The 25,374-nt window shown below is 35.2% G+C and overlaps 1 protein-coding gene across 4 annotated transcripts in view; it reads left to right on the plus strand.

Annotated features, from left to right (window-relative positions):
- Window positions 1-25,374, plus strand: part of MYZAP (myocardial zonula adherens protein) — a 102,454-nt gene that overhangs the window by 37,131 nt on the left and 39,949 nt on the right. For all 4 annotated transcript variants that reach the window (XM_012543843.3, XM_031955272.1, XM_012543839.2 and 1 more), the window contains 6 exons: window positions 1,836-1,991; window positions 3,889-3,981; window positions 6,102-6,215; window positions 12,269-12,421; window positions 20,347-20,472; window positions 22,148-22,276. In XM_012543843.3, coding sequence (XP_012399297.1) covers window positions 1,932-1,991; window positions 3,889-3,981; window positions 6,102-6,215; window positions 12,269-12,421; window positions 20,347-20,472; window positions 22,148-22,276 — 675 coding nt within the window. In that variant the 5' untranslated portion in view covers window positions 1,836-1,931. The remainder of the gene's footprint in view (window positions 1-1,835; window positions 1,992-3,888; window positions 3,982-6,101; window positions 6,216-12,268; window positions 12,422-20,346; window positions 20,473-22,147; window positions 22,277-25,374) is intronic.

Genomic DNA, 25,374 nt, shown 5'->3' on the forward strand with positions numbered 1-25,374 from the left:
TTTCAAGATATGTAAAAATCATAATTATAGAATTTAATATAAAAATTTATGTTAATGGGGCCCACATGGGGAAAATATTATATAGACAATTTTGTTGCCTTCTGTGGTTTTTGAAAGCTTTTTCTACTCTCAGATCTTTAATCCCATAAAGGATAAACCACCAATAGTATTTTAATATGAATTAGTATATACGGCATTGGATTTGAAATCAAGAAGATCTGTATTCAAATCCTGCCTTAAAAACTTGACTTGTTATGTCTTTTGTATATCACCTATATCTCCCAATATATCCCTCCCCTTCCTAGAGTCATTCCTCATAGCCAGTTCAGTAAAACGAAATAATACATTAAAAAACTCTGATATTGCATGGAGACATTATGTATATACATACACCTCTTATATTCCCTGCAAAAATGGTGCCTTCTCAGAACTTTTCTTGGGGAAGAGTTTACTGATTATTTCAACTTTGTCTGTCTTATTATATTTCAATTGATGAGAAATTCCTTGAAGATAAGGAATTCTGTGGCCCTATTTAAGCAAATCACATTCTATTTAAGCAAATCATATCCTTCCTCTGGATCTCAGCTTTCACATTTGTGAAATGAGGGTAGGGTGGGGTGGATTAGAAGCTTGATATTTTAAGTTTCTACTAGTTCAAAATCTGATTTTGCTGCTGTCTTATCCTTCTTTTATATGTTATAGAATGTGGTAGGATATTGGGCATTAGGGTAGGATATTTCGTATTCAGTGGATCTCCAAGATTGTACAAAGCAAATCCAATCCTTTAAGCAATATGGTCATTCAGATGGGGTTAGGAGGATAGCTAGTTGACAGGATCCTAAGTAGCTATCATAAGTAGGAGATTTATTGGGATGGTAAGGTTTATACGACTATAAAATTGAAATAAGATACCTTGACATTTTCATGCAGAAAAATCAAAGAAGTGACAGTATAATCTTACGGGGTCCTCAAACTTTTTAAATAGGGGGCTAGTTCACTGTCCCTCAGACTGTTGGAGGACTGGACTATAGTAAAAACAAAAACTTTGTTTAAGAAACTTCATAGCCCTGGGTGAGGGGGATAAACATCCTCAGCTGCTGCATCTGGCTGGCGGGCTGTAGTTTGAGGACCCCTTGTAGGAGATAGGGCATCAGATTTAAAATCGGGAGGATTTGGGTTCAAATCCTACCTTAGATTTTTAGTAGTTTTGTGATACAGGTCAAGTAACATTAATTTGTCTGCCTGAGTTTCTTCATTTCTAAAATGAGGAGATTGGAATTGATGGCACTAAATCTGATTTGCTCTTATTTGACTTTGTAACCTCATTTGAGTGCCTTGGGAGAGAGTTGGTTTGAGTGAAAATGGTATATATGAGGGCAGCTAGGTAGTGCCATAGTGCAAAGAGCAATGGACCTGGAATCAGGGAGATTCATCCTCCTGAGTTCAAAATTGACTCCAGATACTTATGAGCTGTGTGATTCTGAGCAAGTCACTTAACCCTATTTGCCTTAGTTTCCTCATCTTAAAATAGCTAGAGAAGGAAACGCCAAACCACTCCAATAACTTTGTCAAGAAAATCCCAAATGGATTCATGGAGCTCAATATAGCTGAAATGACCAAACAACAAGAAGTATATGTGATTTGGATTGAGATGTTGCTTTGTTTTGTTTTTAAGGGAAAATATCAGGATATTTTGATATTATGAATATGAATGAATGTTTTCCCACTGTTTGCTATTTTACTGTGTTTTTATTATTTACTTTTTGTAGTTTTACTATTACAAATGTACATAGTTTTTTGTTTTATTTTACCATTTGCCCTTTTCCTTTTTATAGAATTCTGATTTAGTTAATGGAGAATATACCAAGAGACTCCCCCAAGGTGTGGTTTATGGTGTGGTTCGGAGATCTGACCAAAACCAACAGAAAGAAATGGTGGTATATGGTTGGTCCACTAATCAGCTGAAAGAAGAAATGAACTACATCAAGGATGTGAGTTACTTTTAAGATTTTTTTTTCTGGCTTTTGTTACTTTGTGGAGAACACTTACTCCTTTGTGATAGACTACAATGTGTCCTTGAAGAAAATTATCAGTTCTTTTTGTTAGAGAATGTTCCCTAAGTCTTCATCCTATTATCCTGGCCAAAACAAAGAGGTGATTCTTAGTTATGATGTTAGCCTTTGTTACAATCAAGGTGAGACATTTTCCTTTAAAAATTGTCCTAAAATATTTCTCCTAGTATGTTGAACAGCCCTAAGAAATACAGACTAAAGTGACATCATCCTTTCCTTGGGTTTCCATGGAGTTTTCCTTCACCAAATATAACTGCAATTGTGACTGAGACACGTATGATCTCATGATCGAGATTAGTAATAAAAAGGAAATAAAAACTACTTTGATTTGCTGTAAGTTTTTTTTTTTAATATTTCTGAGGAGCATACATTTGTTTTTCCTCTGGTTGAGCTTGCATGTATAGCTTTATTTTTTGGTTTTCTGTCATTGAGGAAAAGACATATATATGCTTTACCTCACAGGCAAATCACTTAACTTTTCAGTCTAAAGAATTTCTGAATCTGTAAATTGGAAAAATATTAACACTTACCTCTTGTGAGGATCGATGTATATATATAAAGCATTTTGCAGACTTTAATGCACTATATATTTAATGCACCCTTCAATATTACTATTAGAACTTATATAAAGGAGTTCCACACTGGATTTTTTTTCATAAGAAAGACAACTTTTATTTATTTAAGCTGCCTAATTACCTCAGAATTTCTTTTCAAATATCTAGAGCAGTATGAAAGAAAAGGGATGAAAATCAAATTGAAGGTCATAGAAAACCATTCAATGTGTGAAGCTGAGCATAGCTGGCAAGATTGATTTTTAACTGCCAACATCAAATGTACTAGTCCATTATGACCTCCCATGTCATAATGAGTCAAAATAAATTTTCTTATCAGAACTGATAATATTCTATCTATCTAAATTCAAATTCAGGTTCAAAGTCAGATTTGACTAACCTCTTGTTTAGTCATTCTAAAATGAGAGTAAAGGTTGCTATACCTTCTACTGTCTGTGAATCTTTAAAAATCATTTTGAAATTTTTTTAGCTTTTTAAAAAAGAAATCTACTCTCTCTGTCTCTGTCCCTCTGTCTCTGTCTCTGTCTGTCTGTGTCTGTTCTGTCTCTGTCTCTGTCTGTGTCTGTTCTGTCTGTGTCTGTCTGTCTGTATCTCCCCCCCCCCCGCAGTCTCTCTCTCTTTCCCCTTCCCTCTCTCCATCTCTCTTAATTAATAAAGCAAGAAAATCTAAATATCTGTTTATAGACATATATAGTTAGGCAAAAATAAATACCCACATTGGCTGTGTCTAAAAAATGACTTTTAAATTTCCATTCTACCATACTTCTATCAGAAAGTGGGTATCTTCTATCATCATGAGTCCTCTGGAATTGAAGCTGATCATTGTGATGATTAGAGTTTCTAAGTCTTTCAAAATTAACAGTTACTTTTTATTCTCTAACTTCTCCCCTGCCTTAGCCAAACAAGCCATTTGGGATGAGGAGGATTTTAAGGGCTGCTATAGTATCCTAACAGTAGAAGAAAGATCTTCCTTCTTCCTCATGTGGAAGGCTATGCTTTTGTCTTTATTTTCCTCAGGTAGTTTTTGTTTATAGATGAGAGAATAGACTTTGGAAGTACATGATTTTCTCTTTTCAAATGAGCAAGATAGGTGAGAGCTGTTGGAATGAAAACATACGAGGTACTTTAGGCATCCTTTTCCAAGTTGTCTTTTCCTTAGGACTGTCTTATGTCAGGGCTGCCCATCATTGCATTTGCTTAAAATGTTTGCATGATTTTTAATTAGCATCTCTGTTGGACTGCAGGTGAGAGCAACATTGGAAAAAGTCAGAAAACAAATATATGGAAACTATGATGAAATGAAGCAGAAAATTCAACTCCTTACGAAAGAATTGAGAGTAAGTAATTATTTTCATTTAGAAATGTGGGGAAATAATCAGAATATAAATAATTTTCACAGGAAAATTATACACATGTGTACACACATGGATTATATATAGGCTTCATTTAAGCAAAGGTATGTGTCTGAGAAATTTTAAGGTTATTGATATTTGTAAATTGAAACATGCTTTAAAATATGCTAGAGGGGATTATTTTTAGAAAATGATCAATTAATTTTTTTGAAGTGGGAATCATAATAATTTTCTGCTATTTTTAGGTCCCAAATTTTCACTTTCCTTAACTTGGGTGTCACCTTTGTGTGTGATTGAAGCCAAGTAAGAAAGAACCAATAGCATATAATAGACTATGTGGATTCAATAATAAAAGGTGTTGAAATATAAATATTTTGGGAAATTGGATAGTAAAATTCTGACATATTGATGAAGATCTGAAAACATTCATGAACAGTCACTAAATCCCTGTAATAAAGGCAAAAGAGTTTAGTGTAAACAAAGCAAAACTCAACATTTGTGCATAATCTGTTTATTTGTTCCTCGTCTTCACTTCTCTATATCTATACCATCATTACCACCCCCTCACTACCATTCTTATTCTTACCATGCCTATTGGAATAAAAACACCTTTAAGTAAGTATTAGGCCTTGATCTTTCTCTTTCAAGAAGCCTTCTCCAATCACTCCAGTAATAGCTTCCTTCATTAAAGTCTGATAGTACTTGTGATTAGTACTTTTGTACATTGTTACATGTGATCTCAATTGCTTTCTACATTAGTTTTGTCAGCAAAAATGTTGGCTAAGTAGATAGAGCCCTGAACTTGGAGTTGTGTTCAAATCCAGCCTTAGACACTTAGTAATTGTTTCACTTTGGGCAATTCACGTACCCTTTGTCTGCCTCAGTTTTTAATATCTATGAAATGGGGATAATAATAGCATCTATTTTCCAAAGTTGTTGTGAGGATAAAATTAGAAAATATTTTTTAAAAGAGCTTTGCAAACCTTAAAGCATTATAATAAATACTGTCATTATCATTATCATTAGTAGTAGCAATAGAACTAGTAATAATAGTAGGGAAGAGTCAGTCAATAAGCATTTATTAAGTATTTACTATGTGTCAGGCACCACACTTTAATGTATTCATTTTATATTCACCAAAGTATTTAATGAAACAATCCATTATGTAATAGGGTTCCTTTAATAATACTTCATATTACTGAGGCATGGTAAACCCCAATGCTTTCTTTTTTTGTCATTAAATTTTGATGGTGATAAGGATATCATAAACATTGTTTTCATCAGAGTCTTATTCTAAACTATTTGTTTTTCTAAAATATGGTAAAAGCTGGACACATGTTATATAGGATCAATTGATATTTGATAAATTAGTTAATGAATTTGCTCATTGCCTTTCTTTGTTACTGGAATTAGCCTGATTTTGGACTCAACTATGATTTCTCTACATTGTGTATATATAGTTTATATGGGGTCCTCTGTAAAAAGTAGATGGTCTTAGTAACTTTCTTAGGTTCCTTTATTTATATGCTTTCTCCTTCCTTTAGAGAATGGGACATAGATTAATGAGAACACCAGACTGATAATTCTGCTAAATGATGTCAATTCAAATCCCAAGTTCTTGGGAAAATTTAAAGAAAGGGCTTTGTTCCAGCACATTTACCTTACTTAATGAACATTGGCTTTGCCCAGTGTTTGTGATCTTACCAAATGCATAGGAGTATCAAGATACAAAAAAAGGTCACTCTTACTTTCCTGGAGGATTTTAAGAGTTGATGTAGGAGGAACAACTGAGATAAAAGTTGAGAATATTCTTTTAACTTAAAAGGTATCTATCCTCTAAAAGAATTAGCAAACCAGGGCAGAACATTTTCTAAAATCTATATCTGAACAAACTGGTCATTGTTTGGGAAGAGCATCATATTTTTTGTTTTGACTTTATTGGGTATAAACAACCTCTGAAATTCTGCTCTCCTTATCATCTGGTTATTGCCTTTGAACATGTTCTATGGAATCTCAATGAGCTTGATTAGTTCATCTAAGGCAACTGAATTGAGGGACTATCTCTTTGTATGTGTTTTGCATAATTCTCTCTTCCTTCTGTTCAGGTTTCCAATGCTCAACAGGACTATCTACAAAATCACATTGAAACACAGTCTTCAGCCCTGGATAGTTTTAATGATATGAATTCCTCTTTGGCATCAGACTCCATTGGCTTACAGGTATGTTATTGTGCTCTCCATATTCACAATGCTCCAAGGTGGCTATATTCCAATTTTCTAGAAAGGTTTGAAAATGCATTTGAAGGCAAATTTCAAGCAGAGAGGCTTATTCCAAACTGTTTATTTTTGTTGTTACTACCATCAAATTTAATGACAAAAGAAGAAAGTAGTGGGGTTTATTATACTTCAGTAATATGAAGTGTTATTAAAATAGAACCCCATTTCACCATGGGCCAAATCACATCCCTTACCAAATATAACTAAATGAATATGGTAAAAGTTGCATATTTTATAGTAGTTGCATCCTTCAATATCAGGGTTACCAAGGATTTCTCTACCTTATTACATATAAGGAAAATCTAATTGAGGACAAGGTATTTGATTTATAGAAAGTATTCATGAACAAATAAATGAAAGAATAAATAAATGAAACAGCATTGATTAAATGTGAGGCACAGTACTAAATGCCAAATTCATGGACAGAAAAAAGACAACTGTTTATGCTGTCAAAAAACATATTCTTTGGGTGTTTTGGTTTAGGGAGTTATAGGAATAGTAAAAGGAGTAGTAGAGCAATAGATGAACATGTCCTGTCTATAAATGATAGTGTTGATCTGATTACTGTTTCTAGAGCAAGAGATTGAAAGCAGTCAGGCAGAGTGCATACATAGTATGTGTGCAGGTGCCACAAAAAGGATAATGGCCAAATGATGAATGATCTGTTTCATAGTAGAGCTGAGGAGTTTTAAATATGTTGAATACTCATTGAGCAGCAGCCCTAAATCAAGAGTCAGAGTATCAATTTGCAGGTGAATGGTAGAGTACAACACCATTGTAAGTTAAAAGCCTTTCTGCTTTTAGAGTGATTATTATCAATATCAAACTCATCTATGGCCAAAAAGGAGATGAGTTTATCACATGGTAGAAATAAAGGATAATCATTTTTTCACCTGTATTTGACACTGCTATCCTTACAATAGCAGGAGAAAGAAAACAAAAGATCTTCACTATATTGGGGGGACATGGAACATAGTCACAAATGGTAGGTAGGCAAAGGTCTGTCATTAGAGGAAATTGCTAGATTAGTGAAGTCCTAAGTCCATTTGTAAAATAGAAATCATAAATGATAATATCACACTTCATCATACACAACGCATGTTTAAATTCACTGTCTTATTTGATAATCCTCAAAGCAGCTTCAAGAGGTTTGGTAAGGCACATACTCTTCCCATTATACTGATGATGAATTTGAGGTTAAGAAAATATTCTAAGTCTAATGCCCTTTCCCTATTTAATGTTGCTTTCATTAATTCATTTATAAAATTATTGGTTTAGGAAGCCAAAAGCCACCTGTATGTTTACATGAGGCCCAGACCCTAATTGCAGCAGAAAACCAGAGTTGAATTGACAACAAAGCTAGCTGTAAGACATCTGATGACTAGTCTACTGGAACCACATCTTGTATTTGGGTTAGCTGGAAAGATCGCTGACTGGAGTAACTGCAGTTAAAGAGAAGTAGCCCATAGATGGTTAGAATTGGAGGATCTGAGGAACCATTTCATCCAGTCCTCTGATTTTGAAATGAGGGAATAAAAACTCTGAGAGGGGAACTGACTCACTTGAGAAAGCTGTGTAGTAATATAGTAGCAAAGTTGGCAAAACAGTTAAGGTCTCCCAATCTCCCAGTCCACAGATTTTTGTGCTAAAATAATTTAAAAAGATGTCAAGTACTGACTGCACTTCCTCCCTAAAGAATAAGTATTGAACCCCTATATCTCTGTAATAAAATGATGAGGATGAGCCTTTTGTCACTAGTTATAGGAAATGACAATGGTCAAGTGGCTCATGGGATGAAATTTCTGGTATCAGTCTTAGTTGGCTTTCCCATGGCTTCCTTACCAATAGAGTGAGGAATGGAATCAAGTGTGATTAAAAGGCTTCATGGGAAAAAATGAAGAAGGAAATGTCAAACTACTCCAGTATCTTTGCCAAGAAAACCCCAAATGGAGTCACAAAGAATCAGATGTGACTGCAACAATTAAACAACAACAATAGAAGAATTTGGAAATGAGATTATAGCATGTCTCCATATTCTTTCTGAGCCCTGTTGTAGCACATCATTTTCCTTCTGGGCATAGACTAGTGGAATTTCCAGGGTGGGTACTAGTTTATTAACTCGCCTCCACATTCTCCCTCATGTCTCCCTTTATATCTGAAAACCAAAGCTTCTCCTACTATCTTAGAATGCATTTAGTCACCTGGCAGCTGAGGGGATCAGCTTAACTGAGTTTAAGAGTTATTCTATGGTAAGCTTCTATGTGCTTATCTTTTTTTAAAAAAATATTTTATTTTCCCCCAATTACATGCAAAATAATTTTTTAACATACATTTTTATTTTTGAGTTTAAAATTCTATCCCTCTGTCTCTCCCCTCCATCCTTCCTGAAGTGGTAAGTAATTTGATATAGTTTATACATGAGCAATCATGTAAAATATTTCCATATGAGTCATTTTGTAGAAGAAAACTCAAAGAAGAAATTAAAGTAAAAAAAGGAAAGGGAGAGAGGGAGAAAGAAAGGGGAAGAGAGAAAGAGAGGGAGGAAGAGTTAGAGAAACAGAGAAAAATAGAGACAGAGACAGAGAGACAGAAAGAAGGAAAGGTAAGAAGGAAGGAAGGAAGGAAGAAGAAATGAAGGAAGGAAAGAAGAAAGAGAAAGGGAAAAGGAAAGGTAGAAAGTGAGGATGAAAGGGAGATGGAGAAAGAATGTAAATACAAATATGAATTTTTTGGTCTGTATTCAGATGCCATAAGTTATTTTTCTGGAAACTCATAACATTGTTTATCATAAGTCTTTTGGGATTCTCTTGGACCACTGCATTGCTGAGAAAGCTAAGCCATTCATAGTTGTTCATTGCACAGTATTGATGTTACTGTGTACAATGTTCTTCTGGTTCTGCTCATTTCACTCAGCATCATGTAAGTTTTTCCAGGTTTTTCTGAATCACAATAAAATATTCCATTACAATCATGAACTAAAACTTGTTCAACCAATCCTCAATTGATGGACATCCCCTCAATTATTTCTTTTTAGCCATGACAAAAGAGTTAATATAAATGTTTTTATACAAATTTGTTCTTTTCCCTTTTTTGGTGTGAGAATATACGAAGTGTTAATTTTTCTTTTTACCAGATCCCAAGTTGCTGGCCAGATGTATAATTTACTTGCCAGTAGACACCTCAGTCTTCTGCTTTTGAGAAGCACATTTTTATTTAAGCAACTGGATAAACCTTGAAATCTTACCATCTTGACCTGGTATACAGTCAACTTCAAATTGTTGTTGTTCAGTCATTTCTATTGTGTCCAACTCTTCATGATCCCATTTGGGGCTTTCTTGGCAAAGGTACAGGAGTGGTTTGCCATTTCCTTCTCCACCTCATTTGGCAGATGAGGAAACTGATGCAATAAGTAACTTGCCCAAAGTCACACAGCTGGCAAATGTCTGAGACTAGATTTTAATTCAAGAAGACAAAGTGAGGTCTGGAAAAGACCTTAATTTAGAAAGGCTAAGATCACCCACTGCATCTTTGGTCATTGCCAGTTGTCTTAACTTCTGGACTTCAATGACCCTGGAGGAGAGAGTGAGGTCGATGGCTTTGTGCAGCTCTGTCTCACTTAAATCCAGTTTGCTCACAAGTCAAGACATCATCTTCATGATGTTATTAATCCTCTTCAAGAGCAAAGCAAAGTAGGAGGATGAGTCTTCCTGACTCTATGCCTGGTATTTTATCCATTGTACCACCTATCTGTCCCTAACTCCAAATTGCCTTTAAAAATTAATCAGAAATAGATAAGAACAAATATGTCATAACTGAAGGAAAATCAACTAAGCATCAAATTATACAGTCTGCTAACTAAGCTGAAGTTGAAGATCTTTTTAAACAATTTGGCTTCTTATTTATACAAATTTCTAAGTTTCAATCAATCAACAAGCATTTATTAAGTCGTTATGTGTCAGTCACTCTGCTTCTCCGCTTACCAACTTTACTCATATCTCATTTGAGTTGATGAATGAAATCAAGTCTTTGTTTAGTTTTACTGTAGCATCTTTTCCCCAATAAGGTTAGACTTTATTCTGTAGATGATGAGAAGATGATGTAGGTTTTTGAAGAATAGTAACATCTGGGCTTCTATTTCCTCATGTTTAAAATTAGTTGCATCAATTAGATCATCACTAAGATTTTCCTAGTGTTAAGATTCTATGATACTCAGGAAGCCTGGTCTTCAGTTTTAAAAATTGATCTTACTCCTAGAATTATAAATTTGAGACTGAAAGATACTATAAAAGAAAAATATTTTAATTTCGTATTTAGATTAAATGTGTTGGAAAAACATTTTATTAGGTTCAGATCTCTTTCCACAGAACTATACCTCCATCCAAGCTCAATGTTACTTCAAGTTTTTAGCTTTTTTACATCTCATTGTAAGATTTCAGTTCAGCAAATATTTTTGAAGCATCAAGGGTATGTGGTAGGTGCTGAAGATACAGAAATAGACAACAATCATCCTGCTATTGAGGAATTTATAATTTAATGGAGATTGGGCTCCCTGGAGATTCAAATAACTGATATAATGGAATTCACAAAAGTTCACAGATGAGGTTTAACAGACATAAGATAGATAGATAATTTTAGGTTAGAGGCTAGATACTTTTAGGTATGCAAGGGGTAGAAGAAGATCATGGAACCTGATTCTAGAGCTGGGAGCAATCTCAGATGCCATCTAGTCTAACTTTCTTACTTTATAGATGAGGATGGTAGAGCCCTGGATAGTAAAATGACTCACTTAGATGACTCACTTAGATAATAAAGTGTGAAGCTAAAGCTTTGTGGAAGAGATGGTACCTGACTTGGGTTTTAAAGCAAAAGGATGATCTTTAATAGATGAAGCTGGAAGAGTTCATTCCAAGCATAGATATTTCATGTAGTCACTATATACTTTAATCAGGAATCCTATCTTCTGCTTAGAGAAATAAAGTTAAAAAAAAAAAAAAGCAAAAGGTTTATTATCATTATTCAAATAAGGATTTAGAAAGGAGGGAGCCTCAGAGATTAAATTCTCCTCCTGCTACAGTCAGCAAAGGTCTTGGGATACTATTTCAAAGGACAGCATTTCCAGATGTTTGTATTTGAAATGGCATGCGAGGTGGTGGGGGAGGGAAGGGTGTGGGAGGTGAGGGAAGAAGGCCATAAACGTAGTGTCTAGCTGTGGGAGTTCTGGACTTTAATGACCTCACTCTTCTGGAGTCCTAAAAGAATAAACCAAACACAAATTGCAGTCATAAAAAGCCGCAGGCATTTAAAACATTCTTGCTGATGGGCACCTCCTGGCTATTATCAAAGGCATTTGTTAAGCACCTGTCTGTGCAAAACACTATAGTAAAGTGCTATAAACTACATTGAAAGTCCATGGTCCCCTAACTCTACCAGCTCCTCCCTCCCACTTCCACTAGAATGAGAGAAAGCCACTAGTGAAGAGATTCCTTGTGAAACTGTCATTTCATGGAATCAACTGAGCCCCTCCTTCCCTACCCCTCCATATTGCCCTGAAAGACAAAATTGGCCACCCATTTCAAGTAAGAGAGAAAGACTCCCCATTTTTAAAATTCCTCTCTAGCCAACTTCAGTGGTACAGGCTCCATGAGAAAAGGTGTGGGTGGCTACAATTGAGGAGTATAGGTGGTAGGTAAAGTAGAGCCACCAGACAATTTGACAATAACAAGAACCCACACCTGTGATGCTGACGAAGGCTCCCAGAATGGTCTAAGCATTGGAATGTGAAGAGGGAGGGTGATTTGTTGTTCCTCCTATCGGTTATATGTTGGATTGTCTTAACACACTCAAAGGCAAAGTACATTAAGATATTCTAGGCTACAGCCTTGTTAAAGGTGTTATGAAATCCCTTGACTCTCTGTTCATATGTGGTTAATGTGTTTTTATGATGATCAGTCAGTAATGGGATGTCTCAAAGTGCATTCTCATTTCTATCTCGACAGAAAACATTGGTGGATATTACCTTGGAAAACAGTAACATTAAGGACCAGATCAGAAATTTACAGCTTACATATGAAGCGTCTATGGAAAAACTGAGAGAAAAGCAGAGACAATTAGAGGTGGCTCAGGTTGAAAACCAGCTTTTGAAACTAAAGGTAATTATCAGATTGCTTATTCTCTTGGGAAAGGGAAAAGGGGAAAGAGAGTGAGAAAATTTGGAACACAAGGTTTTGCAAAGATAAATGTTGACAACTATCTTTGTGTTTGGAAAAACAAAATACTATTAAAATGAAAATATATAATGAGATGAATAAAAAAGAAACTAAAGGTAAAGTAAATGAAATTTAAATTTTTCATCAGGTTTCTACACCTAATTTCTATTTCATTTCTTCTTTCCTTTTTCAGCTTTCTTCTCTTCTGTCTTCTCACTTTTTCTTTCTACCCCTTTATTTTTTCTACTCCATTATTTTTTTCACATTCATTGTTATTAGTCCTAGAAGACTGAAATCGAAGGTATAATCTAGATGATTTAGAGAATGTTTGAGCATGTTAACTGTTGTCTTCAGCACAGTACTGAATCCAAGGAATATTAACCTTATTTCATTCTCTTATACATACTTAACATGACCACTTCCATAATGTAGCTAGTGGCACAGTGGATGGACTCTTGGGACTGAAGTCAAGAAGACCTGAGTTCAAATCTCCCTGAAGATAATTTCTAGCTATATAATTCAGGCAAGTCACTTACCCTGTGTTTGCCTCAGTTTCCTCTTCTAAAATTAGGATAATAATAGCACCTGTCTTGGAAAGTTGTTGTGAGGATCAAATAAAATAATATTTGTAAAAGCGCTTAGCACAGTACCTAGCACATAACAGGTGTTGTATAAATACTTACTCCCTTCCTTTCACCTACCCTCTAAGTGTTGCAAGAACTGTTCAGACAGGTTATGCCTTTGTTCTTTGCAAACAGATAAGGTTGTTTACTGTCAGTCAATTAGCATTTATTAATGCCTACAATGTACTAGGTACTGCCCTAGGTGCTCGGGGATACAAAGAAAGGTTAAAAAAAAAAATTCCTTGCCCTCAAGAAACTCACAATCTAATAAGGAGGTGGGGGTGGGATAAGGAGAGATAACAAGATATATACAGGTTAGATTAGAGAGTAATCTCAAAAGAAAGGTACTGGTCCTTAGTAGGACTAGGAAAAGCTTCTTCAGAAGGGAAGACTAGCTGAGACTTGAAAGAGACAGAGATAAAAACAGGATGTTCCAGGCTCTGGAAATAATCGTTGAAATTAAATGTGTGACCCTGGGCAAATCTCTTGAACTTAATCGCTTAAAAATATATTTTAAATAATTTCTAAAAATGCTTGGAACTGGTAAATGGAAAATTTTGTGTAAGGAATAGCAAGAATGTCAATGTCATTGGGTCTCAGAGTAAATGCCCAGTAATTAGGTGTAAGAAAACTGAAGTGGTAGAAAGAGGCCAGGATATGAAGGGCTTTAAAACCAACAGAGTATTGGAGGTTTTAGGGAACTATTGAAGGTTATTGAATAGAGAGGTGATATAGTTCAACCTGTGATTTAGGAAAATCAGCAGTTGAGTAGAAGTAGAAGAAGAGTTAAAAGTATGGAGAGACTTACAGCTGGAAGACCAACCAGGAGATAATAGTCCAGGTGTGAAGAGATGAGGGATTGTTCCAGGTGATATCAGAACCAGAGGAGAGGAAACATATATAAGACCTGCTCCAAAGGCAGCAATGTCAGCATTTTACAATTGATTGGATGGGGGAGAGGGGGGGAGGAGGAGGGAGAGAGAAGGGAGGGGGAGAGAGAGAGAGAGAGAGGAAGGGAGGGAAAGAGGGAGGGAAGAAGAGAGAGAGAGAGAGGAGAGAGAGAGAGAGAGAGAGAGAGAGAGAGAGAGAGAGAGAGATATGGGGGGAAGAAGAGAGAGACACAGAGAGAGAGATAGGGAAGCGGGGGGGGGGATCCAGGATGAGATCTAGATTGTATGTTGACTGTAACATTGATAGTTTTAGAATAAAGATATGTTAAAGTTTTACTAAGAATTATCCTAGAATCACACTTTAATCTGATTTTGCAGCAAAAAAGATAATTGTGGTGTCCCCTAAGTTTCTCAGTCCTAGCCAGGAGATGGGGTGGATGGGTGGGTGGCAGTGATGAATTATTGGTTCTGTTTTATAATAGAGAGATGTATAAAGAGACATGTATAGCTGGCAGTCAGCTGCCTTATTAATAGCAAACAGTTCTGCCCTCAGCTTGGCACTATAAAAAAAGTTCTTAACCTGATATCTGTAAATTAAAGACATTGGAAAACTATATTTTAATGATTGATTTCTTTTCTAATTTTGCTTATTTTGTGCATTTTAAAGAAAGGATTTGTAGCTTTATCAGCTTCCAAAGGGTACCATGGTACACAAAAAGTTTGAGAATCTTTGTCCTAACCTAGAAAATACATATTCCTATTATAACCTCTAGGCATTATTGTGTAATTAAAAGTTTGGCCAGGCACTGAATCTTGAATGATGCCATTCTCCTCTGTTGGAAGTTAAAATTTTCCTCTTGACACTTGAGCATCTATATCCTGCTATAATAATAAACTCATTTTCTAGAATAGAGGGTAAAATGACTCCAAATTCCATGTGAATCTATTTATCTATTATTTTAGGGAGCTTAAACAAATTCTAATTATTAATAAAAAAGAACACATGCAACTTTTTTCCCTCTAGATCATTATGAAATTCTGATCAGTTGAACTTACTGACAATTTATGCCATATATATATTTTTTCATGATATTCAAATTAAATAAAAATGAGGATAAGAAACAGCTTAAAGGGAGAGACAATTACATTAAAAGCCCATTGTTAAGCATGAGACCAAGAATTTAGGAAACTAAAAATGAAATTTTTTCAGATTTTTGTGTGCAGTTCCTCAAAGTACAGCCAGACAGAGCCATCTATTTTTTCTATCCAAATTCTTTGTTCTATTGACCAGAACCCACGATTTGAAGCTTAAGTTTTTAGTCCTAGAAAATGTTATGCAAAATGTCTGTAGGGAATCCTTAGTGCTTTGTTTTATTGTTGACTTCTGCTCTGTTCATCTATCTCCCTTTTTTCCTCAAAAAAAAAACACACACACACAAAAAAACTGCTGGGAATTACTCTAGGCTGCCTCCTGGATTAGAAATTACTGTAATCCAGATGTTTCCCAAGGCAGGTAGATAATACTTGCCTCACTGAACTACAGATACCTGGAAGGTCACTCAACCCTCAAATCCCTATTACAATTATATGAAACACAGACTTGCAGAGTTAGAAAGGACTTCCAATGGTCTTTCCAGATTTATTTGAAGAGCTTCAGTTGTGGAACTTTTCATTTCTGGACAATTTTAATTGTTTTGCATTTCTTCCATTTTATTGTGTTGAAATGTGTTTCTGTAAACTTTGGCCCTTTGGGATCAAGAAGCATAAAGCTAATTACTCTTGTACAAAGTGATTCGGAAAATACTTGAAGATAGCTATCTCAATCCCATCTTCCCTTACTCCCTTAAACCAATCTCCTCTTCCCTAGGCTAAGCATTCTTATATCTTTAACTAATCCTTGTACAGCATAATTCTAGTCCCTCACCATCTTATTCTTTTCTGATTGTATTACCATTATTATTGTATGTATTACCATTATCTATCCTATAAAATGTAGATCCTAGAACTTGCAAACAGGTTCTGATTATCAGTTTTTCCCTATGATTATTAATCATAATAAATAATCATCATTTCCCTAATTATGGACATTATTCTTCTCCTAATGCAGCCCAATATATTATAATCATTTTTAAGCTTTCCTGAGCATCAGTTCTCTATTATAAATCTGATCTTTTGGGAGGCCACTTGGTGAAATTAAGGAGAGCTTTTTGATGATTGCCAGGGACCTGAAAGTGTTAGTATTTCTCACTGGTGAAGAGCTTATTGCTCTCCCAATGGTAGAATCTGTCCCATTCTTATTTATATCAGTCATTGCCTCAGCCAGGTAAACAATCTGCATTTTTGTTTAGGAGATATATATGTTATATATATATGTGTATATATATATATATTATATATATATGTATATATATGTTAAACTATGACTCAATGAAAAATTAATTTGGGAGATCCTAATCAGTCGAGAGATATCTTTGATTTCAAAATGCATTTTTTGAAATTTGAATGGAATGCTATGAACACATTCATAAAGTATTATAATCCTTGGCACCTGTGTGCCAATTAGCACATATTAAGCATTTGATTTGTGTGGGTCACTGGGATAGCAAACTTTGAGAGATACAAACTTTTACTTGACAACTTAAGAAAAAACAAAAATGCAACAATAAAAGCATTTATAGAGCCCAGATTTCTTGAGTGAGTAGCAAAACCAAGATGTCAACCTAAGTGTTTTGACTTCAAATGTAGCACTATACCATGTACTTCTCTGGGATTCAGTTTCCTTATCTATAAAATGGGCATAATTATATTTTCACTAGCTCCTTCAAAGAGTGATAGTGAGAAAATAATTTGTAATCTTAAAATGATATAGAATCATTTGAAATCTTAAAATGATATAGAAATGTGAACTATTAATAAAGCCTATCACATTTTGGCTTTTTGGTACAATCTAAGAACGGACCTTTGTTAATTTTTGCTTTATTTTAAGTCTGTATAAGTAATTCATATCCCAAAGCTTCCCTTTATTATTGGGGTTTATGAATTCACCCCAGTTTAAAAAATCCATCACAAACCATTATAAAACTCATAATGCTAATTACATATGAAGACAATAACATGATTCCTAGATGCTCAGGCCTCCATTACCACTCCACTGTTTCATTCTTTCTATTTGTTGAAGGGAAAAAATGATTTCTCCATTTTTAGTGCTAAAAGATCATGTACTTTTCTCATAGGAGTGCTTTCAAATCATTACTTAGAGACTATTTACTTGTAATTTAGATGCAAGTCCAAGAGGCTTGCTTGTTTATATGACTCCTCAGCTCACATCAAATTAGAAGCAGAAAGTTATAATAAAGGTTGCATCAGGAACTCAGATAGGAATGAAAAAATGATAACAGGAGACAATAAAATAGGTGTAAAGTAAATCACATTTATGTAATACTTCTGAGGTTCACAAGGCGTTTTCTCTACCACAACCCTATAATGTAGGTAGTACACATATTTTTAATATTCTCAGAGTTAAATGACACATAAACACACACTTAAGTAAGTGCAGGAGGCAAGATTAGAATTGACAGTACCATTAAAAAAGAAAAGATAGGGAAGATCAAATTAACTTGAGTGAGTCCTCCCTTGGAGTGCTGTTCCCTAGTGGCATATTCCTGAACTCCAGCTCTGCTTCCAAAATGTATCTATGAAAGATAAGTAGATTTCTTTAGGGGTATAAGGTAAGGGAAAGGGTGCTGACCAGAGTCCTTAAATATTGGCAATCAATGAAGAAGCAATTATTAAATATTCACTATATTCAAGGGACTGTACTAGATGTTAGAAATACAAAGAAAAAAAGTGAAATGAACTTTTTAAAGAGTTTGCATTCTGCTAGGAGATAAATGCTCAATATATATATATATATATATATATATATATATATATATATATATATATATATATATATGATAAAGGACAGGTTGGGCCCAGAGTCAGGAAGATCTGGATTCAAACTGGCCTAAGACATTTACATGCTTTGTGACCCTGGACCAGTCACAATTTGCCTCAGTTTCCTCATCTATAAAATGAACTGGAGAAGGAAATGACAAACCACTCCAGTATCTTTTCTAAGAAAACTCCAAATGTGGTCATGGAGAGAGTTGGATGACTGTAAAAGACTAAACAATAACAACAGATACTTATTAAATGGATTCTAAATCAGATCCTTTTCTATACACTGAGGGCAGACACATACAAAGAAAGAATGAGACAATTCCTATTGTAATTCACGGGAGCTGTTGGAATACATGGGGGCCACCTGACAGTGACTGCTGGAGATCCAACCCAGACCTGCAGAATGGATTTCCTTGTCTTGAGAGGATGATACAAGGAGACTGAGAGGCCTTTGCGTTGTCTGACCTGACTGAAAGACCATTGCATTGTCTGATCTCTCTCTTCTTCCCTCTGCCTCCAATTTATTTCATTCCCAGTCCACAACACCTGTGTCAGCAAAAGCTGCCCTGCAACTCCTTCAGATGCTATAATCCACAACTGTGGAGGCTCTCAGAGAATTGACCTGCCCCTTAACAAATTCCCATTTTTGTGGACTAGGAGCTAGGTTAAAATCCCACTACTGATACTATTTATTCTCTTTGTGATCTAGAACAAATCATTTAATTTCCTGTGCCTCAATTTCTTTAAGTGGATTCAATTGTCTTTTTATGTTTTTTCTACTTCTAGTTTGATGATGACTTGTAGAGATGTTTAAAAAGTATCCAAAACCATTAGAAAACCAAAAGACAGAAGAAGTCAGACATGAATAAAGTGACCTCAAAGGCCTTCTAGTTCAACCTGTTGTTTTTTTTGCGAATTAAACTGATGTTGCTGATCACTTGACACTGTCATTTAATACTTACCATCTGTTAAGTGACTTGTCCATGGTAACACAGCTAGAAAATGTCAGGCACAGGTTATGAATTCAAGTCTTCCTGACTTCAAGTTATTTGCTTTCAAAAGACTGAAATTATTCGGGTAGGGAGGATAGCTAGCTAAACATTGGGGGAGGGGAAAGGGTAGACAGTGAAGTGAAACAAGATTCTCTTTGCTTTAATTTTTCATTTTGGACATTTGACATTCCACATATGTCAGCCCACTCAAATTCCTTGATCAGTTATGTGTTTTTAGATAGCAGTAAAAACATTAAAAAAAAATACTTTATAAATTTCACACAGAAAAGGAGAAGGTAAAGATTCCCTCTACCCAAAAGAATCCTATTCCAAGATTAGTTCATTTTTTTGCTGCTAGTGCTTTATCATATACTTGATTTTAAATCTATTCCCTAACCTTCCTTTTAGATTTTTTTACCCCCTTTCTGATACTGGTTTTCCCTATTTCACCCAGGCTAGAAGTACAGCAGCCACTCATAAGTAGATTCATTGCTGTTTGCCATTGAGAGCTCTGACCTGAGCTATTTCTGACCTAGATCAGTCCCTCTACCCCCCCAGCTTCCGGGGGCTTACTGTATTGATGGTGGAGTTAGTGTAGACAGGCTTTAAACCTGTGACAACTCAGAGCTCCCAAGATCAGCTGCTCTCCCAGCTTCAAGTTCCCTCTAGAAACAATGATTACAGGCAGGTATCACTACAAAGTAGCTTTCTATTTAAATCTAGGTCACAGAACCCAAAACCAAAACAGTGAATGACTTGACAAAATGAGGTTTATTTCATATCATTTAGAAATAACACAGGCACAGAGAGGAAGAATGATAACACTAAATCAGGATCTTTATAAATAAAGTGAGAATAGTTCAATATGGGAGATCACTCCATATACTTTCATGTGCACTATATAGAAACCTGTAACATGATCCAATGGGGAAGAAATGACTATGGAGTCCGAAAACCTGAGTTTTAATCCTCTTTTTGATACTTACTACTTCCATGACTCTTGGGAAAATATTTAAACTTACTGGGTGTTTGTGTGTGTGTGTGTGTGTACCCACATACATATATACATGCATATATACACACATGCATGTAGACACATATATGTACATATATTTTTGTTGAGTTATTTTCAATTGTATTGAATTTTTTGTGAGCCCATTTGGGGTTTTCTTGGCAAAATACTGGAATGGTTTGCCATTTCCTTTTCTAGCTTATTTTACTATTGAGGAGCTAAGGCAGGCAGGGTTAAGTGACTTGCCCAGAGTCACACAGCTAGTAAATTATAATTTAATATTAATGTTGCATATGTGTCTGTATATATATGTATATATGCATGTATATACACATACATGCACACACCTGTTACTTCTGCCTTTATTTCATCTGCAGATGATGTGACCTGGATGTTTCTCCTTTTATAGGTAGAATCCTCTCAGGAAGCCAATGCTGATGTCATGAGAGAGATGACCAAGAAGCTCTATAGTCAGTATGAAGAAAAACTACATCAAGAACAACAGAAGCACAATGCAGAGAAAGAGGCCCTCCTGGTATGTTTGGGGATCCCTGCAATGAAAATCGAAGATAGTTTCTTTGTTTTTGTTTTGTTTTCTTCTTCCTCAAATGTGGTCATAATCACAGGGCTATAGCAAGCAGAATTCCATTTATTTATTTATTTCTCAGAATTCCTCAATGACTTCTCATGATTTATCAAATTAATTTCAAACTTTGTTGCTTGACATTTAAGCTCTTTCATAATCTACTTTTCCAGTTTTATCTCCATAAATAAAATACCCAGATATATTCCTGTATAGCAAACTGAAATCTTCACTGTCCTCCAAATTCACCCTGTGCTTTTCTTTTTCCATGCTATTTTTCCCTTCTAAAATGCTCTATTGCTTTCCCTGTTTAAAACCAAACTATTCTTCAGAGCTTGACAGAAATGTAGCTTCTTCCATGAAACCTTCCCCAATCACAAAAAGTATTTCCTTTCACTGGAGGGAGATGGTACTTCTTTATCGTGAGGATACTATTGTAGTCTATATAATAATTGTGTGCACAGAATGAAGTAGAAGTGATCAGAGATGATCATTTTCTAGATAAAGCAATGGAAACAAAGGGAATTTAAATAACTTGCCCATGGGTCAAGCAGGTGGGAAGTGTCATGATCAGGATTTAAACTCAGGTTTCCTGACTCCAGAGTCAGCATTCTTTCCATTCTACTGTGGTGATTCCCAAGTCTTTTATCCCCCAAACACATTGTAAGCTTGAGAGGACAAGGGCCATATTTTATGCATTTTTGTATCTCCCATCTCTTCCCTATAATAGACTCAGTAAATGTTGAGGGATTAATTAACTCATTTATTCATTCAATCTGATGAGAATATTTGTAAAATTCTTAGCAGAGGTAGGATGCTTGCCATACAATAGATGCTATATAAATGTTTACTCCCTTCCCTTTCCTTAATAAAAAAAATTTCTTCTTAAGAGTAGTTTAGTTGGCAGTGCTATAGAAAAGGCATCCAGGAATTCTATATTATACTTATAACATTGATTCCTTCTTGGTTTTGACAAATAATGTGGCTTACCATGATTGAAAAGGAGAAGCAAACAAAGGTCAGGGAGCATATAGTTAAATGCTGTGGAATGGTGACAGGATTTTTTAGATTTACTACATATGGGAACCATGATGGTAAATGGAAACAAGGTAGTGAGATTGTTTGGTTTACAAAGTTAAATAATACCTTTTTTGCATATAAGTGGGAAGAATACCTCCTCCAACTGCTCAAACCTTGCTTAAGTTCTCTTAGAACTAACACAAGGTGACCAGCTTTTCATCTCTATCCCTATTATAGGAGCCATAGAGGAAGACATAGGTTCCGTTTTGTATGTGGCGTTTAAATGCTAAAGCATATTACAAGTCTGATAAAATAGAGAATGGATATTTGAATTTGAGCCAAGGACTGGCTCTGCCAGTATGACTTGGGCAAATCATTGGGTTCACAAAATGAATGGATTAGATTTAATGGCTTCTGAGATCCCTTCAGATGTACATTTTGATCCTATACATAGGATTTCTTTGCTTTCATAAAAAGTTTAAGAAAAATGATTTCACCTTTGATGATACCTGAGGCTGTCCTTCATATGCCTTAAAAGAAAGGTGGCTGAATTGAGGTGAATGTTCCGGGCGAACTCTGTGTATTGAGACAAATGTTTGTTTTGAAGGAAGAAACCAATAATTTCCTGAAAGCTATTGAGGAGGCTAATATCAAGATGCAAGCAGCAGAGACCAGCCTTGAGGAGCGAGACCAAAGGATCGGGGAGCTGGACAGGCTAATTGAACGTATGGAAAAGGTATCTCAAAATCTCCTTTTCCCCTCTCTCTCAAACTCTCATGCACTGTCACAACTCTCTAGACTCAAATTTTACATCAGAATTCCCCAGCTCTTTTCCTTTCATGATATGCAGCGTAAATTAAATCTAAAAGTTTTCCCTGACACTTGTGGGCATGATGTAGTGATGGGAGGGCAGTGAATGTAAGACACACTTTTATAGGATGATGTTGTGAGCAAGCTGAGCTGAAAGCATTCTTCTGGAATGTGGTTTCCAAAATGGGGCTTGGGGGCCTCTAGGGGCCTCTACAATGGTTCTGTGAGGTCAAAACTATTTTCATAATAATAATTATGACATTTTAGTTCTAATACAGCAAATATCAACAATTATAACTTACATAAACAAAAGTTCTTTAGAGTCCTTAATAGTTTTTAAGAGTTTAAAAAAAGTTTGAAAATTGTTGCTCCAGAGGTTATCTGGTTATTAAAGTCATAGAAGAGAGAGGGCTGAAAGGAAGAATTAGTTAGGGAGAGGAAAAGAATGAAGAAAATAAGGGAGGAAGAAAGGAGATGAGAAAGAGAAAAGAGAAAAAGAAAAGATGAACGAACTTCTACTCAATTATGTAATGTCCTGGTATATAGTAATCACTTAATAAATGCTCATTGATTAAGTAGCTTCTAATTATGTTTGATGGCCTAGGACTAAAATTAATGGACAATTAGGGTTGGACCCTCTTTGACTATTATTGCTAAGCCTAGGTGATCTTACTGAAGCCACTGACTATACTGAGCTGTCAGATCTTAGGAGAAAGGAAATGCCAGTGTCCTTAAATACTTACACAGAGAAAAACAGGAAGAAGGAGCTGGTGCTGACTATGTTAAACTTAAATAGTTCTTTCCACTCCCTCTAGTGAAAATATTATTCAGTTCTATGAGGTGAAATTTGGGGCCCCCAAGTAAAAATTTCAAAAAGGGTTTTGCCTTTTGTTAGCTGAAAAATTCATAGCTCTCTAGTGCTTGGGTAGGAATTAACTGAAATAGGAAATGTAGTAAATTCAATGTTTATGGAGCCCTGAGGGGTTCCTAGTGATTTTCAATAAAATTAATGTGTGCATTTGGGGTGCATAGAAGCTTACTTTAGTCTGTAATAATCTGACCTGCTTTTCCCCAGGAATGCCAATTTTCTCCTGCTGAATGGCTAAAATCCTTTAATAAGCTTGTTGAAAATTAAAAGACTAGATGGAATATATAAGGAGTCCTCCTGTCTCTCTATAGACTATACCTTACCCAGAGAGAGTGTAATATAGCGGAACCAGCACTGAACTGGGAGTCAGAGAATCTAAGGCAAATGTGGACAAGTCATTTACCCTCTCATGACCTCAGTTTCTTCATCTGTAAAAACAAGACATTGAACTAAATAGTTTGGGAAGGCTTTTAGAACTGTGATCCCTTTGCAGTATTTTCTACATAGCCCTGAATTGTGTGTGTATTGGGGATTGGTGCCCTATAGATTTAGATACAGGTAGTTTGCTATAACTGGACATACATATTCCCCCCAAAAGATAATCCCTTGCAGAATCACAATAAAAAGTGGCAAGATTCTGAGGAATCCATAGGGGGAAAGGGTAGAGGTGGAGGTGGTACAGATAAGCCTCTCTCTACTCACAATTTTTATTGTATCAGAAAATGTACAATTATGTGGTACCTGACTTCAACAAAGATTCAAAGTTTCTTTGTAGAAATAGGTCCTGGAAAGGATGTAGCATTCTCATTGTTTCTTTTTTCTAAAACAAATTTCACTGATGTCTTCTATTTTTTTATATTACTGTATTAATATCAATTATTCCTTCCCCTCCTCCTTCCTGAGAACCATGTCATATTTGTTGTTGTTCAGTTGTTCAGGTTTGCCCTACTCTTTGTGACCCCATGGATTGTAATCTCCATGGTGTTTTAATAGCAGAAGATTTGGTTTGACATTCCTTCTCCAGTGGATTAAGACAGAGAGTCAGTCACTTGTCAAGGGTCAAATAGTTCATAAGTGTCTGGGTTTGGATTTGAGTTTAGATCTTTCTGACTCTAGGGCCAATGTTCTATCCACCAAGCCACTATCTAGCCAAAACTGTTTTTTAGAGAGGAAACAAAATCAACTGATTGATAGACTTGTACTATATGTAATAACTGTTGACATCCCACCTCCACAAAGGGATGCTTGGGAGTAGGGTATTCTCTTAACACTTGATTTGAGTCCTGCTTAATCTTTATAATTTTGCTACTTTTACTTTTGATTTTTGGTATGTAGTTGTTTTCTCTTCACATTGCTGTAGTTACTGTGAATATTGTTTTCTTGATTCTTTTCATCAGTTTCATATAGATCTTTCCATATTTCTCTGTATTCATCACACACATCATTTTATATCACAGTAAATATCATTCTGTTCCACAGTAAATATGTGTGTGCCATAATTTGTTTAGCCATTCTCCAATTATGAGAATCTGCTTTATTTCCAATTCTTTGCTAGCATTTTAAAAAGCGCCATGCAAATGTACATAGAGACATGTTTCTTGTTGGAAAAATTGTGCAGAAGCAGATTCAAAAATTGTACTATGCTCAAAATGTTCTCTAACATATTAATCATGTTGGAACAAATCAAAATGAATCCTTTCCCTTTCACCACCAAAGTTTTAATTTTGGGGTTACTAGGCTTGAGTATATCAAATAATCCTTAAATTGGTTTTTCTTCTAACAGGAAAAAAGTATCCAATAAATACTTTGCTATAACCTCTCTCCCAAAACAAATGTCATTATTATATTTCCCCACACTTAAAAGAAGTGTTTGTTTTTTTCCAATTACATCTAAAGATAATTTTCAACATTCATTTTTAAAAGATTTTGAATTCCAATTTTTTTCTTTTCTCCCTTCCTTTCTATCTTCCCAAGATAGCAATAAATATGATATAGGTAGAAATATACAATGTACAATCATTTTATTTTTTAAAATGTTAATTTGTGGCTTTTTTGGTTAAAGTTTTTTTATTTTCAAAACACATGCATAGATCATTTTCAACATTCACTCTTGCAAAATCTTGTATTCCAAATTTTTTCCCCTCCCCTAGATTGCA

This window comes from Sarcophilus harrisii, chromosome 2, assembly GCF_902635505.1.
Source record: "Sarcophilus harrisii chromosome 2, mSarHar1.11, whole genome shotgun sequence".
NCBI classification, from domain to species: domain Eukaryota; kingdom Metazoa; phylum Chordata; class Mammalia; order Dasyuromorphia; family Dasyuridae; genus Sarcophilus; species Sarcophilus harrisii.